The sequence below is a fragment of the Mobula birostris genome, chromosome 7 (assembly GCF_030028105.1).
Source record: "Mobula birostris isolate sMobBir1 chromosome 7, sMobBir1.hap1, whole genome shotgun sequence".
In the NCBI taxonomy this organism is placed as follows: Eukaryota; Metazoa; Chordata; class Chondrichthyes; order Myliobatiformes; family Myliobatidae; genus Mobula; species Mobula birostris.
In genome coordinates, this window is record NC_092376.1 from 179937110 (window position 1) to 179952019 (window position 14910).

The 14910-nt window shown below is 44.6% G+C and overlaps 1 protein-coding gene across 1 annotated transcript in view; it reads left to right on the top strand.

Annotated features, from left to right (window-relative positions):
- The window catches only part of LOC140201019 (protocadherin Fat 4-like), a 54861-nt gene that overhangs the window by 33899 nt on the left and 6052 nt on the right, over positions 1-14910 (top strand). Inside the window, exon 6 of the mRNA XM_072264654.1 lies at positions 9057-11159. Within this exon, the coding sequence (XP_072120755.1) occupies positions 9057-11159 (2103 nt within the window). The remainder of the gene's footprint in view (positions 1-9056; positions 11160-14910) is intronic.

Sequence of the window (14910 nt, forward strand, 5' to 3'; positions counted from 1 at the left end):
TCGATATTTTTGGATCTAGATCCAGAGTTAGCTTTGGGTATGTAGAGCACAAACTTGAGCTTTAGAGGGAATCAAGGAACATTTTCCATTCATCCAGAGTGTGGCGGGAATCGTAGAATCATAGAGTCATAGAGAGGTACAGTGCTTAACAGGCCCATCAGTCCATGCCGTAGCCCTTCCTACCATCCGCTCCCGTTGAACTGCACCGGAACTGTAGCACTATCATCCATGTACTTATCCAAACCTCTTTATTGATAGCCCAGTATCCACTAAAAAACCAAGGTTCCCAACACTCACTATCCTTATCCTTTATTCTGGCAGGCACATACACGCTTTGTACTCTCAAAATTTTGTGTTTGAAGGCCTCCCACTTTCTAAGTGCACATTTGTCTGAAAACCGCTGTCCCAATCGACACATGACAGATCATTCTGACACCATCAACATTGGGCTTTCTCTTCCCGCCAAAGAATCCTACCTTTTTTTGCATATTTACTTTGGAACTAATGGCATTGTTGTCACTCGATGCAAAGAGTTCCCCTACTCGAACGTCTCTCAAAACTATGCCCCCCTCGTTTTAGCCATTTCAGCCCTGGGGAAAAGCCTCTCGATATCCACACGATCAATGCCCCTCATCTTCTTATATACATCTATCAGGTAACCTCTCATCCTCCGTCGCTCCAAAGAGAAAAAGCCAAGTTCACTCAACCTATTCTCATAAGGTACGCCCTACAATTGAGGCAACATCCTTGTAAATCTCCTCAGCATTCGCTCTATAATATCCACATCCTTCCTGTAGTGAAGTGACCAGAACTGAACATAGTACTCCAAGTGGGGTCTGACCAAGGTCTTATAAAACTGTAACATTAGTTTACGGCTCCTGAGCTCAATCCTACGGTTGACGAATGCCAACAGACCGTGCGCCTTGTTAACAATGCTGTCAACCTGCACAGCACCTCTGAGTGTCCGATGGACACAGATCCCAAAATCCACACTGCCAAGAGTCTTACCATTAAAATTGTATTCCCTCTTCAAATTTGACCTATCGAAATGAATCACTTCACACTTATCTGGTTTGAAGTCCATCTGCCAATTCTCAGCCCAGTTCTGACTCGTATCAATGTCCTGCTGTAACCTCTGACAACCCTGCAGACTATCTACAACACTCCCAAACTTTGAGTCATCAGCATACTTATTAACCCACCCTTGATCTTCTTAATCAGGGTCATTTATAAAAATCACGAAGAGGAGGGTTCCCAAAACAGATCCCAGCGGAACAACATTGGTTACCAAACTCCATACAGAATACGAACCATCTACAAGCATCCTCTGACTTCTGTGGGCAAGCCAATTCTGAATCCACAAAACAAGGTCTCCTTGGATCCCATGACTTATTACTTTCTGAAGGAGCCTTGCATGGGGAACCTTATCAAATGCCTTGCTAAAATCCACATATAGTACACCTACTATTCCACCTTCATCACTGTATTTGTTTGCTTCCTCGAAGAATTCAATCAGGCTCGTCAGGCACGACCTGCCCTTGACAAAGCCATGCTGAATATCCCTAATTAGATTATGTCACTCCAAATGCTCATAAATCCCGCCTCTCAGGTTCCTCCCCAACAACTTGCCCACCACTGAAGTCAAACTCACTAGTCTATAATTTCCTGAGTTATCTCTACTTCCTTTGTTGAACAAGGAAACAACATTTGCAACATTCCGATTCTCCGGTACATATCCCGTCCCGACTGAAGAGGCAAAGATCATTGCAAGAGGCTGAGCAACCTCCTCCCTTGCTTCCCACACTAGCCTGTGGTATATCTCATCCGGTCTCGGTGACTTAGCCAACTTAATGCTTTTCAAAGGCTCCAGCACATCCTCTTACTTAATGTCTATATGCTCAAGCTTTTCACTCCGCTGTAAGTCATCCCCACAACTGCCAAGGTCTTTTTTCCCTGGTCAATACTGAAGCAAAGAATTCATTAAGTACCTCCGTTATCTCCTCCGACCCTATGCACCTTTGCACTATCGCACCTGATTGGTCCTATTCTCACACTGCTCATCCTGTTGCTCTTCACATACTTTCAGAATACCTTCAGGTTTTCGTTATTCCTGCTCACTGAGGCCTTCTCGTGGCCACTTCTGGCTCTCCGAATTCCATTTTTAAGCTTCTTCCTAGGAAACTTGTAATTTTCTAGAGCTCTAACAGTACCTAGTTTCTTGAGTGGCATGGAGTTCTGCATAGGTATGTTCCATTGAGACAGGGAAAGGATGGAAGGGGGAAAGGATGGAAGGGGGAAAGAACCATGGTGTACAATGGATGTAGAAAATCTAGTTAAGAAAAGAAAAGCTTACGAAAGGTTCAAGAAATGTTCCCTGAAAATTTACCACATTTCTACCGTGCATTTCCTTGAGAACATCTGCTCCCAATTTATGCTCCCAAGTCCCTGCCAAACAGTATCATATTTCCCCCCTCCCCATTTATACTTTGTACTTTATTGTCGCCAAACAATTGACACTAGAGCGTTCAATCATCACAGGGATATTAGATTCTGCGCTTCGTGCTCCCTGGAGTACAAATCGATAGTAAATATTAACAATTTAAATTATAAATCATAAATAGAAAATAGAAAAGGGAAAGTAAGGTAGTGCGAAAAAACCGAGAGGCAGGTCCGGATATTTGGAGGGTACGGCCCAGATCCGGGTCAGGATCTGTTCAGCAGTTTTATCACTGTTGGAAAGAAGCTGTTCCCACATCTGGCCGTACGAGTCCAAGCTCCTGAGCCTTCGCCCGGAGGGAAGAGGGACGAAAGGTGTGTTGGCTGGGTGGGACGTGTCCTTGATTATCCTGGCAGCACTGCTCCGACAGCGTGCGGTGTAAAGTGAGTCCAAGGATGGCAGATTGGTTTGTGTGATGTGCTGCGCCGTGTTCACGATCTTCTGCAACTTCTTCCGGTCTTGGACAGGACAACTTCCATACCATTTTGTGATGCACCCTAGAAGAATGCTTTCTACGGTGCATCTATAACAAATTGTGAGGGTTCTAGGGGACAGGACAAATTTTTTCAGCTTCTTCGGGAAGTAAAGGCGCTGGTGGGCCTTCTTGGCAGTGGACTCTGCTTGGTTGGACCAAGTCAGGACATTTGTGATATTTACCCCGAGGAACTGAAAGCTTTTGACCTGTTCCACTTGCGCACCACCGTTGGATATGGGGTCGTGCGGTCCGCTACTCCTTCTGAAGTCAACAAAGAATTCGTTGAGGGATAGGTTATTGTCTTCGCACCATGCCACCAGGTTCTATCCTCTCTGTACTTAAATTCATCATTACCTGAGATACGGCCTACGATTGTGGTGTCATCAACAAACTTATATATTGAGTTCGATGGAACTAAAAAAACACTTACATGTTTTCCCAAATTGTCTGTTCCTATCCCTCTTCAGTGCTATAGTGAAGGAGATAAAATTGTGGTCACTCCCTCCAAAATGCTGTTCCACCGACAGATCTGACTCGTGACCATGTTCATTTCCCAATAGCAGATCAAGTACAGCCTCTCCTCTAGTTGGCTTATCTACATATTGCGTCAGGAAACCTTCCTGAACACACCTAAGAAACTTCACCCCATATAAACCCCGTTGCGCTAAGTAGACGCCAATCAATATTAGGAACGTTAAAATCTCCCATCTCAATACCATATTACTGCACCGTTCCAGAATCTTCTTCCCTATCTGCTCACTGTTACTATTGGGGGGTCTATAAAATACACTCAGTGGAGTTATTCCCCCTCTCGTGTTCCTTGCTTCCACTTACACTGACTCAATAGACCAGCCCTCCAGGACTTCTTCCTTCTGTGCATCCGTGACACTATCCCTGATTAGCAATGCCACGGCCCACCTCTTTTGCCTCCCTCTCTGTTCTTTTGGGGAAATTTAAAGCCTGGCACATTCAGCAGCCTTTCCTGCTCCTGAGACATCTAAGTCTCTGCAATAGCCACAACGTCATAATTCCATGTATTGATCGACGCTGTAAGTTCATCCGCCTTGTTTATGATACGACTTGCATTTAAATAGACACGACTCAAACCATCAGGCTGACTGCATCTTTGCTCTAATATCTGCTTATCCTTCCTCACTGTCACAATGGGGGCGTTGGATGCGTACCCAAATGCAAGACACAGACACTGAAGTACAAGGAACAGGACTTCACTAGAGTAGGGACGCGACAGGATACAGACAAGGAGCAGGGACAAGAATGCAGACTTGGGCTAGGACATGGACTAGACAGGGAACCCGGACAAGGAACTAAGAAATAGGAGCCTGGGCTAGGGAGAGCGGGACCAGGTCTAGAAAACATGGACTAGGAGACAAGGCTTGGACTCCGAACCAGAGACTGGACAAGGACCCTGAACCTGGGTCCTGGCTCGGGCTCGGGCCCCAGAACCAGGCAAGGACAGGATATTGCTTCAGGACAGGACGTGGTTGGGGTCTAGAGGCCTGAGCTTGGAGACAGACTAGGGTCCTGAGGTCTTGGCTCTTGAGGCTTGAGACTGGGGTCTTGGCTCTTGAGGCTTGAGGCTGGGGTCTTGGCTCTGGCGGCTTGTGGCAGGGGTCTTGGGTCTTGAGGATTGAGGCTGGGGTCTTGAGGCTTGAGGCTTGCAGGCTGGGGTCTAGTCTTGAGGCTTGCAGGCTGGGGTCTCGGGTCTTGAGGCTTTCAGGCTGGGAGCTGGTGTCTTGGAATGCGGAGGCTGATAACTCGGAGGCTGGAGCTCGGAGACAGTCTGGGAACTGTACCTCAACACAAAGCAGGGACTTATCCTTCGAGAAGCCGGGTCTCATCTTTAAGACGACACCAACATGAGACAGGACAGTACATAGACATAGAGCCGGGACTTACCCTTAGACAAGCCAGGACTCAACTTTATCTCCACACCAAGGTGGAATAGGTCCATCCGTCGGGTAACGGCAGAAAGACCTGACTTACCCCACGGAGGCGAGGACAAGAGAGAAACACCAAAGAACGACAGACAGTTCTATCTCTGCATCGGGTTGCTCCGAGTAGCAGTTACGGCCAGAAACCTCGGCTGGCTATGGAAACAGCCAGATCCCTACCTAGCTCGGAGTGGCTGGCAGCCACTTTGCTGGCCGGGGAAACAGCCGAATACATACAGCAAAGACAGCTCCGACTACTGACAGCAAGGCTCCATGAGGGGATGGTTCCCCAACGCGGCCTAAAGATGGCAAGTGGCCGCTCTAGCCTTCCGCCGGCAGGTTGCGCCCAGCGGATCTTGACAAGACAAACCAGCAGCCCACACTCGACCCCAAGGCTACTTACATTCCAAGCTCCAAGATGGGAATCAGGTGCCTATGATTAACTCAAACAAAACAAGGGACAGCTGGAAGACCCGGAATCCTGAGTCCACGGACCGGACCGTGAACCAGAATGCATACTCACGGACTGGACGATGAGACTCACAAACTCCCTACAAGCTGTCTCTGTTTGTGCTCCAACCTCTCCATCCTCTGCCTCTTCACTAAGGTACCCATCTCCACCTGCAAATGTAGATTAAACCCTCCCCAATAATATTATGAACCCATAACCTCACCCTATCCCCATCACCACCACCACCAACCCGCCAGGATATTGGTCCCCCTCGGATTCAACTGCAACCCATCCTTTTTCTACAGGTCGTACCTGCCCCAGAATAGATCCCAATGAACCATAGAACCATAGAACCATAGAAACTACAGCACAGAAACAGGCCCTTTGGCCCTTCTTGGCTGTGCCGAACCATTTTCTGCCTAGTCCCACTGACCTGCAACCGGACCATATCCCTCCATACACCTCCCATCCATGTATCTGTCCAATTTATTCTTAAATTTTAAAAAAGAACCCGCATTTACAACCTCGTCTGGCAGCTCATTCCATACTCCCACCTCTCTCTGTGTGAAGAAGCCCCCGCTAATGTTCCCTTTAAACTTTACCCCCCTCACCCTTAACCCATGTCCTCTGGTTTTTTTCTCCCCTTGCCTCAGTGGAAAAAGCCTGCTTACATTCACTCTATCTATACCCATCATAATTTTATATACTTCTATCAAATCTCCCCTCATTCTTCTACGCTCCAGGGAATAAAGTCCTAACCTATTCAACCTTTCTCTGTAACTGAGTTTCTCAAGTCTCGGCAACATCCTTGTAAACCTTCCCTGCACTCTTTCTTTATATCCTTTATAAACTTTATTTATATCCTTCCTGTAATTTGGTGACCAAAACTGAACACAATACTCCAGATTCGGCCTCACCAATGCCTTATACAACCTCATCATAACATTCCAGCTCTTATACTCAATACTTTGATTAATAAAGGCCAATGTACCAAAAGCTCTCTTTACGACCCTATCTACCTGTGATGACACTTTTAGGGAATTTTGTATCTGTATTCTCAGATCCCTCTGTTCCACTGCACTCCTCAGTGCCTTACCATTAACCCTGTATGTTCTACGTTGGTTTGTCCTTCCAACGTGCAATACCTCACACTTGTCAGTATTACACTCCATCTGCCACTTTTCAGCCCATTTTTCCAGCTGATCCAAGTCCCTCTGCAGGTTCTGAAAACCTTCCTCACTGTCTACTACACCTCCAATCTTTGTATCATCAGCAAACATGCTGATCTATTTTACCACATTATCATCCAGATCATTGATATAGATGACAAATAACAATTAACATATTATAAATGACAAATAACAAATAACACTGATCCCTGTGGCACACCACTAGTCACAGGCCTCCACTCAAAGAAGCAATTTTCTACCACCACTCTCTGGCTTCTTCCATCGAGCCAATGTCCAATCCAATTTACCACCTCTCCATGTATACCTAGCGACTGAATTTTCCTAACTAACCTCCCATGCCGGACCTTGTCAAAGGCCTTAATGAAGTCCATGTAGACAATATCCACTGCCTTCCCTTCATCCGCTTTCCTGGTAACCACCTCGAAAAACTCCAACAGATTGGTCAAACATGATCTACCACGCACAAAGCCATGTTGACTCTCCCTAATAAGCCCCTGTCTTATTATGATCCAAAAAATAAGAATCCCTGTCCCCTGGTCCAATCCTTCAGCCAGAAGGGAGAGGATCATGGGACGGGAGGCCTAGGGAGCACACATTTTAAGGCCTCCCAGTGCCCACACATTTTAATTACACGTCCCATTTCTATTCTGATATGTCTATCCATGGCCACCTCTACTGTCAAGATGAAGCCACTCTTAGGTTGGAGGAACAACTCCTTATATTCCGTCTGGGTGGCCTCCAACCTGATGGCATGAACATTAACTTCTCCAACTTCCGTTAATGTCCACCTCCCCTTCGTACCCCATCCCTTATTGATTGATTTATTTATTTATTCAATATTTTTTTTCTTTTCTTTTCCCTTTTTTCCTCTCTTTTTCTCCCTCTGTCCCTTTCACTATAACTCCTTGCCCATCCTCTGGACTTTCCCCCCTTCCCTTTTCTTTCTCCCCAGGCCTTCCGTCCCATGAACCTCTCCCTTCTCCAGCCTCGTATCCCTTTGGCCAATCAACTTTCCAGCTCCTAGCTCCATCCCTCTCCCTCCTGTCTTCTCCTATCATTTCGGATCTCCCCATCCCCCTCCCACTTCAAATATCTGACTATCTCTTCTTTTAGTTAGTCCTGACGAAGGGTCTCGGACTGAAACGTCGACTGTACCTCTTCCTATAGACGCTGCCTGGTCTGCTGCATTCTCCAACATTTCTTGTGTGTGTTGCTTGAATTTCCAGCATCTGCAGATTTCCTCATGTACTGATTGATTTTACGTGGTTTTCAACTTACGGCGCAGGGGTGTGGAAGAAGAAAAATTCTGATTTTTTTCTTTCAATTTTATTCGGTTAAGGTTCTTGTTTTATAATATGTTTTGCCTGATTGAGGTTGTGTGCAACTAATTTTCTTCTAATTTCTTAAAGTTTTTTTTCTTTTTTTGGAAAAAATCTATTTCTCCAATTTTCTGGATATTTTAAATATTCTGGCTTTCAAGATATTCAACAACCGTTATATAGCCATGGTATCTATGACAGCTGGTAAAGCTTTGCCTGCCATGTAAGATTACCGAGGAGTTTCGTGAACCCATTGGTAGTCGTTCTAATTGTTTCTCACTCTTCTCGGCTTCCTCGCAGTCGGCCACTGGTATAAAATTTCGAAGATCAATTCTGAGGACAGGATCAGCAAAACGTAATTCAAAGCGGACAAAAAAAATCCACAGGCTGAAAGTAATTTTAATTGTGCAACTGTAAATAAAATAATTCTGTGGAACTTTAAATCCTTCCAGCTTTAAGAAACAAGAGATCTACTGATTGGCCAAATAGCAATGAGATTCTCCACCAATCGCGAGCTGGGATGTGATGAGTGATCCGGACAGCCCCTTCACGACGCATCAACTTACGCGTCACATCGGGCACAGTGAAAAGAGGATAGCTAGCAGCTCGCTGGGATTTTTTTTGCGGGGAGCAGGAATCCGCGAGCAACCATGGGCAAGAATGCAAGCATTTGAATGACATAGTTCGAGAAATTTCCAAGAGGTACGGGTAGTTTCTGTGTTGTTCTTTTGTTCTGTCTAATGCTGACTTGCTGTTTAAAGGACAATGGAGAAAACAGTCAGGGCCTAAAGCCTTTGGGATGATTTCTACGGGCAATGAAACATAAAATATACTGGTTGCTGAGATGCCAATACTGGTGCTGTATGTTCTTACTGTGGGATGTAGTGACTGGGCAGATTCGTTATTCTGTTCCTGAAGAACTACAACCGGGAGCCTTTGTTGGGAAAATCGTGGCCGATTTAGGTTTAGATGTGAAGCAGCTGTCGACTCGCAAATTGCGGATAGCGCCCAATGCAAGGAAGCAGTATTTCGACGTAAATTGGGAGAACGGGATTTTATTTGTGAAGGAAATTATCGACAGGGAACTGCTTTGTGGGTCGAATCCTGATTGCTATTTATCCTTAAGCGCTGCGCTTGAAAATCCCCCGAGCCTGCATCCCGTGGAAGTGGAGATTCTCGATATAAATGACAATGCCCCTAGTTTCCCAAAGAGCCAGCTTCGCCTTGAAATCCTAGAGCCTGCAACGCCGGGAATGAGAATTCCACTTGAGCCCGCACAGGATCCAGATAGTGGTACTAACGCCCTGAAAAACTACCAGCTCCAACCAAATGAATATTTCACTTTGGACGGACAAAGTCGCAGTGCGAAGCGGAAAAGGCCAGTATTGTTGTTACAGAAACCTCTAGACAGAGAAACAAAACCAACCCACAATTTAACTCTAATCGCTATAGACGGAGGTGTGCCTCCGAGATCAGGAACGACTGAGATTATAGTCACAGTGAAGGATGTTAACGACAATGCACCTGTTTTCTTCCAGCCTATTTATAAAGTTAGTTTGTTGGAATCTGCACCGAAAGGGACACTAATTATCACATTGAACGCGACTGATCTGGACGATGGCCTAAATGGAGAAATAGTGTATTCGTTCGGTAGCCATATTTCTGCCTCTACACGTAAAATCTTTGATCTGAATTCCAAAACAGGTGAAATCACACTCAGAGGGAGCTTGGACTATGAAGAGACTAACGTCTTTGAAATTAATATACAAGCGATGGATAAGGGTCCTGGCGCTATACCCGAGTACTGTGACGTAGTGGTTGAAGTTGTTGATGTTAATGATAATGCACCGGAGATCTCACTGCGGTCTTCATCAACTACTGTTTCGGAGGAAGATCCATCTGGCACTGTAGTGGCTCTGTTCACTGCAGAAGACAGAGACGCCGGACAAAATGGTCAGGTGCAATGTCAAATTTCGAGCCGGCCACCCTTTCAGCTGGATTCATCCACGATGAACTATTACAGAATACTCATACAACAGCCGCTGGATCGCGAAAACGTCCCCAGGTATGATATTGCTATAACATGTATAGATTCTGGCAACCCTCCTCTCACCTCCACGAAAACCATGAGGGTGGAGGTTTTGGATATAAACGACAACGTCCCAAAGTTTTCTCGCCCAGTATACACAGCAAATGTTATGGAAAACAACGTTATTGGAGCTTCCATATTTTCCCTAACGGCCTTCGATACAGACACCGGGGAAAACGCACGACTGAATTTTTCTATCCTGGAGTCTAAGGTTCAAAATTCTTCAGTAGCCTCTTTTGTTTCAATTAATTCGGCGAATGGTGTAATATATGCTCAGAGTACTTTTGATTACGAGCAATTGAAGAACTTCCAGATCCAAGTTCAAGTGCGGGACTCCGGTGAGCCACTGCTCAAAAGTAATGCCTCGGTAAACGTCGTTATCCTTGATCAGAATGATAATGCTCCGGTGATTACAAATCCTTTGCCCGAATACGGCTCAACAGCCAAAGAAACATTATCCAGGTTCGCAGAACCAGGATCCTTCGTTCTGAAGGTATCCGCTTCTGATGCCGACTCCGGTCAAAATGCACAACTCTCTTATCAGATTTTGCAGGCTACCCATCATAACCTTTTCACGATCTCTGCAGATACTGGCAAAATTTGGACTGTCCGTCGAGTTCTGAGCAAGGACGCGTCAAATCAAAGGCTTGTGGTTGTGGTAAAAGATAATGGGATGCCATCCCTCTCTGCCACTGTGACTATAGTATTATCTGTGATTGGGACTGATAGTGAAAAGTACTCCAGTGCCAGCAGTTCCTCGGCAGATCAAAGGATCATTCCTGAACTGAGCCTTTCCTTGGTTATAGCTTTGGGAATAATATCTAGCATTTTCCTGATAATTTTAGTCATCCTCGCCGTTAAAGTTCACAAGAACAGGAATGCTGTGGTATACCAGCAGCGTTCCCTGGGTAGTTGTTGCTGCTTTGACTCAAGAGATTCTCTGAATGGAATTCAGAAAGCCAGTAAAAGCCTCCAGATATCGCCAAACTATGTTGAAGTGTTTGGGGGCGATCCGCTCTCCCAGAGATTTCGTTACGAGTCATGTTCGACATTACAGTCTGTCAAAAGGGACATTATCGTTCCCGATAACTGTAGAACTTCTAAAGAAAATAATTTTGTGCTGAACGAATCGATCGGGAAAGAATGTACTGGAATGGCGAATTTTAAGAAAGACAGTTTTATGGAGGTGAGATGATTTTAAGCAGAGGGGTGTATTTGGATATGTTTTTTTTTTTGCAAAATAATTATTTTGGCAGCCCATCAATCTATTAAGGCATTTGGTAAAAAAAAATTTCTATGCTCATCTATATCCAAACGTTATGGTTTTGGGTCACGTTTGGGACATTGACTATCTAATTATGTTTGGAAACAATATTGCTTTCGATGTGGTTCTGTCGAGGCATTTTTTAATCTCGCTAACCAATACTGTTTGATAATCTACTCAATTCTCAGCCTTCTCCAGGTGCAAAACAATTGTTTTCTTTTTCTTCCAATCAAGTGCATTATATTCCGTACTCATGATGTGGTCTCCTAAACATTGATTTTTTTTGAGTGACCTCTTGGAAGAATATATTTCGCCTCTTCAAGGCTTACCTCAATATGCAGTTTAGCAAAGTCAATTCGTCATAGAGTTATACAGCTCAGAACCGGAGACATACTCACCGGAATGTTCAATCAAAGCTCTCTTATTTATTCCCATTATTTACAATTTGCTAAAAATGCATCTGCGTCAATAACTTTTGTTTTCTCTCTCAGATACCACCACCGGTACTGCACAAGCTGGCTGCTATATTTCTTGACTACAGTAACGATAACATTTGAGAATATTGTTTCTAAAATGCATTTGATGACTTGACAGAAGCAATAAAATGCAGGGATCTTTTCAAATGTCATTTTTAAAGGCTTAAGTGTTGTGACTATTTACACATTCAGCAATAGCTTAAAAAGATACATTAAACATATTGACCACATGGACAAATGGCTTCACTTCAGTTTAATTCCGTTCTGATCAGAATATTTTAACGGCTATACATCCCATGGTTTAACACTTGAATATGCGAAAATTCCGTACTGTTAAGGCAACAGAAATGATATAATGCTCTTCGGTACTTGTTTTGGGAAATGGATCACTAAGCAAGATCTTATATTATATCCGAAACATAATTTCCCTTCAGGACGTATTTGTGAATGATCTTTGCAACCACCATGATTTTTATGGTACTGGTACTCACGCTCTCATTTACGCCAGTGAGCCCCAGAGTTTTAAACTGGTAATTAGAAATGGTCTATTGTATAGGTCAGTAAAACGTATCACTATCTTTGTGGTTCCGTAAGTTCATTGTGTTCAATGATTGGACTACGGAAAGTGTAAGTCGAGGGAGGGAACACAGACCAATCCTCACAGAAAGATCAGAAGTGGAGAGAGTGAGCAAATTGAAGTTCTTGGGTGTCTATATTTCTGAGGACCCATCCAGGTCGCAACATATTGATGCGTGTATAAAGAAGGCAAGACGGAGTTTATATTTCATCAGAAGTTCGAGTAGACCTGGTTTGTCACATAAAAGCCTCGATAACTTCTACAAATGTACCGTGGCGAGCATTCTGACTGGCTGCATCAGCGTCTGTTTTTTACTTTGGGTGGGGGGAGCAACTGCACAAGATCGAAGTAAGCTGCAAAAATTTGTAAAATTAGTCAGCTCCACCGTGGATACTTGCCTCCGTAGTATCCAAGACATCTTCAACCACCTTTAAGGACCCCAGCACCTAGAACATGCCATCTTCGCATTGCTATCGTCAGGAAGGAGGTACAGAAGCTGACGGGCACACACTCAGCGATTCAGGACAGCTCCCTCTCCTCTACCACCCGATTTCTAAATGGACAATGAAACCACAAACACTACTTCAGTACGTTTTACATCTGATTGTGCAGTACTTATTTAATCTAACTAATTAATATACACATATATACTTACTGTAGTTCTATTTCCTCAGTATTTGTCATGCATTGCATAGTACTGCTGCCGCAGTTAACGGATTTCACGATATATGCCCGTGGGATTAAAGCTGATCTGAGTGTTCCTTTTGCAAGTGCAAATAAGGGAGAGGAGGATTGACTATGCTCCTGAAAACTTCCATATTATGCTGTTCTCTAAGGTGGACAGGGCAAACACCTAAGAAATTTTTGTCTTTGCGATTTAAACAGGAAGTTTATGCAGAATATTGAGATTTGCAACTATATTTGGAGTTGTATATCCAGCTATAATGGCGCGCATTTACTACCAAATTCTGACTATATTTGTCTGCTTGCATCTGTAATAGAAAAATATTGGAGAACATTTTTATAACCACAATTTACTTGCATCTGGATAAGAATGTATTTATTGATTATAGTCGGCATGATTTCTTGCACGGATGGGCATGGCTCGCATATCAGACTGATACTTTTTTTAAGAAATGACGAAGATTGTTGAGGAGTGTAGGAGGAGGAAATTGTCTAAGATTACTTTTGTAAGACATTTGAAAAATTGTCCCATGGTCCAGAAGAGTACATTGCTTGGGATCCACGGTGAAATGATAAATTATATCCAGTTCAGACGTTTATAAAAAGAACAGGGTAGTAGAGTACTGTTTTTAAGACTGGAGAACTGGTGATTTGCAAGCAACGTTGTTGGGTCTTTTTGATCATTGTAATATATAGCTGGATGAAATTACAGGAGGTATGATTGCAGGAGAGACAAAAATTGATAGGGGATGTGGATAGTGAGGAAGATTGTTAGAGAATAAAGCAATGTATTGACCAGAAAGGACGTTGCGTAGATAACTGCCAAATGGTCTGATATTGGGACCGGTGCGAGAGTTTGTATTTTGCGAGGTCAAAGGCTGGCATATAGATAAAAATCTGGCGGAGTCATGCCACAAAAAACCCTCTCACTCAAAGTCAGCAAGACTAAGGAACTGGTTATTGAGTACTGGAGGACGAAACAAAAGGTTCATAAGCCAGTCCTGATCAGGGGATTAGAGGTACAGGAGCTCAGGACCCATAACACTAGGTTCAAGAACAGTTATTAACCCTCAGCTATCAGGCTCTTGAACCAGAGGGATAACTTGACGCCTGAGTAAGTCCTGCTGAAGGTTATCGGCCCGAAACGTCAATTGTATTCTTTTCCACACATGCTGCCCGGCCTGCTGAGTTGGAATAGGACAACTCTTGTATCACCAGAACATGTAAAACCCTTTGATAAGTAGCTTTCATTGTAAATAAATGGCACCGGCTGATTACTTTAGTCCCGCCTACTGTCTTTGTCTCCAGGACCTGGAAGAGGCTGGTGAACTTCATCTGCGGCAAAATGAGGCATCGTGTCCCTCCTGTGGTCCTGAGTCTTCCGATCGCGGAGGGTGGTCAGTCATTGACCCATCTGACGGCCCTCCGCTACAGGACTCTGCAGAGATACCTGTTTTGCGACCACCCTCCGGGATGGCTTGCGATGGGTGATGTATTTTCTTCGCCTAATGGGAAGGAAGTGCTCACCGAACCCAGGCCTTGGGATACCACGCGGGACACAGTCGCGCAGAACGTGAGCTGTCTCGCGGGGATGCCCACTGTGCCCTTCTGCGACGCTCGAAAGCACTTCGTGTACGGGTTGCTCTTGTACACCTTTCACTTCTTTGCCTTCGTCTTCCGACCAATTTTACCTTGGCGATCTGTATTACCATCTGGCAATTCCCAGTGGAGATCTCCTTATGAAGGTCTTTCCCCTGTACCTTGGGGACCTAGCGTGGAAAGTGTTGCCAGGGACAGTATCGGGCAACAGGTCTTTAAGTGGGTTCACTGACACCCCATCCACCTGTCCATTCTGTGGTCTGGAGAGGTCAGTGTACCACGTCTATATGGAGTGTGAGAGGTTGAAGCCCCTGTTTGAGTATCTGAAGGGGCTGCT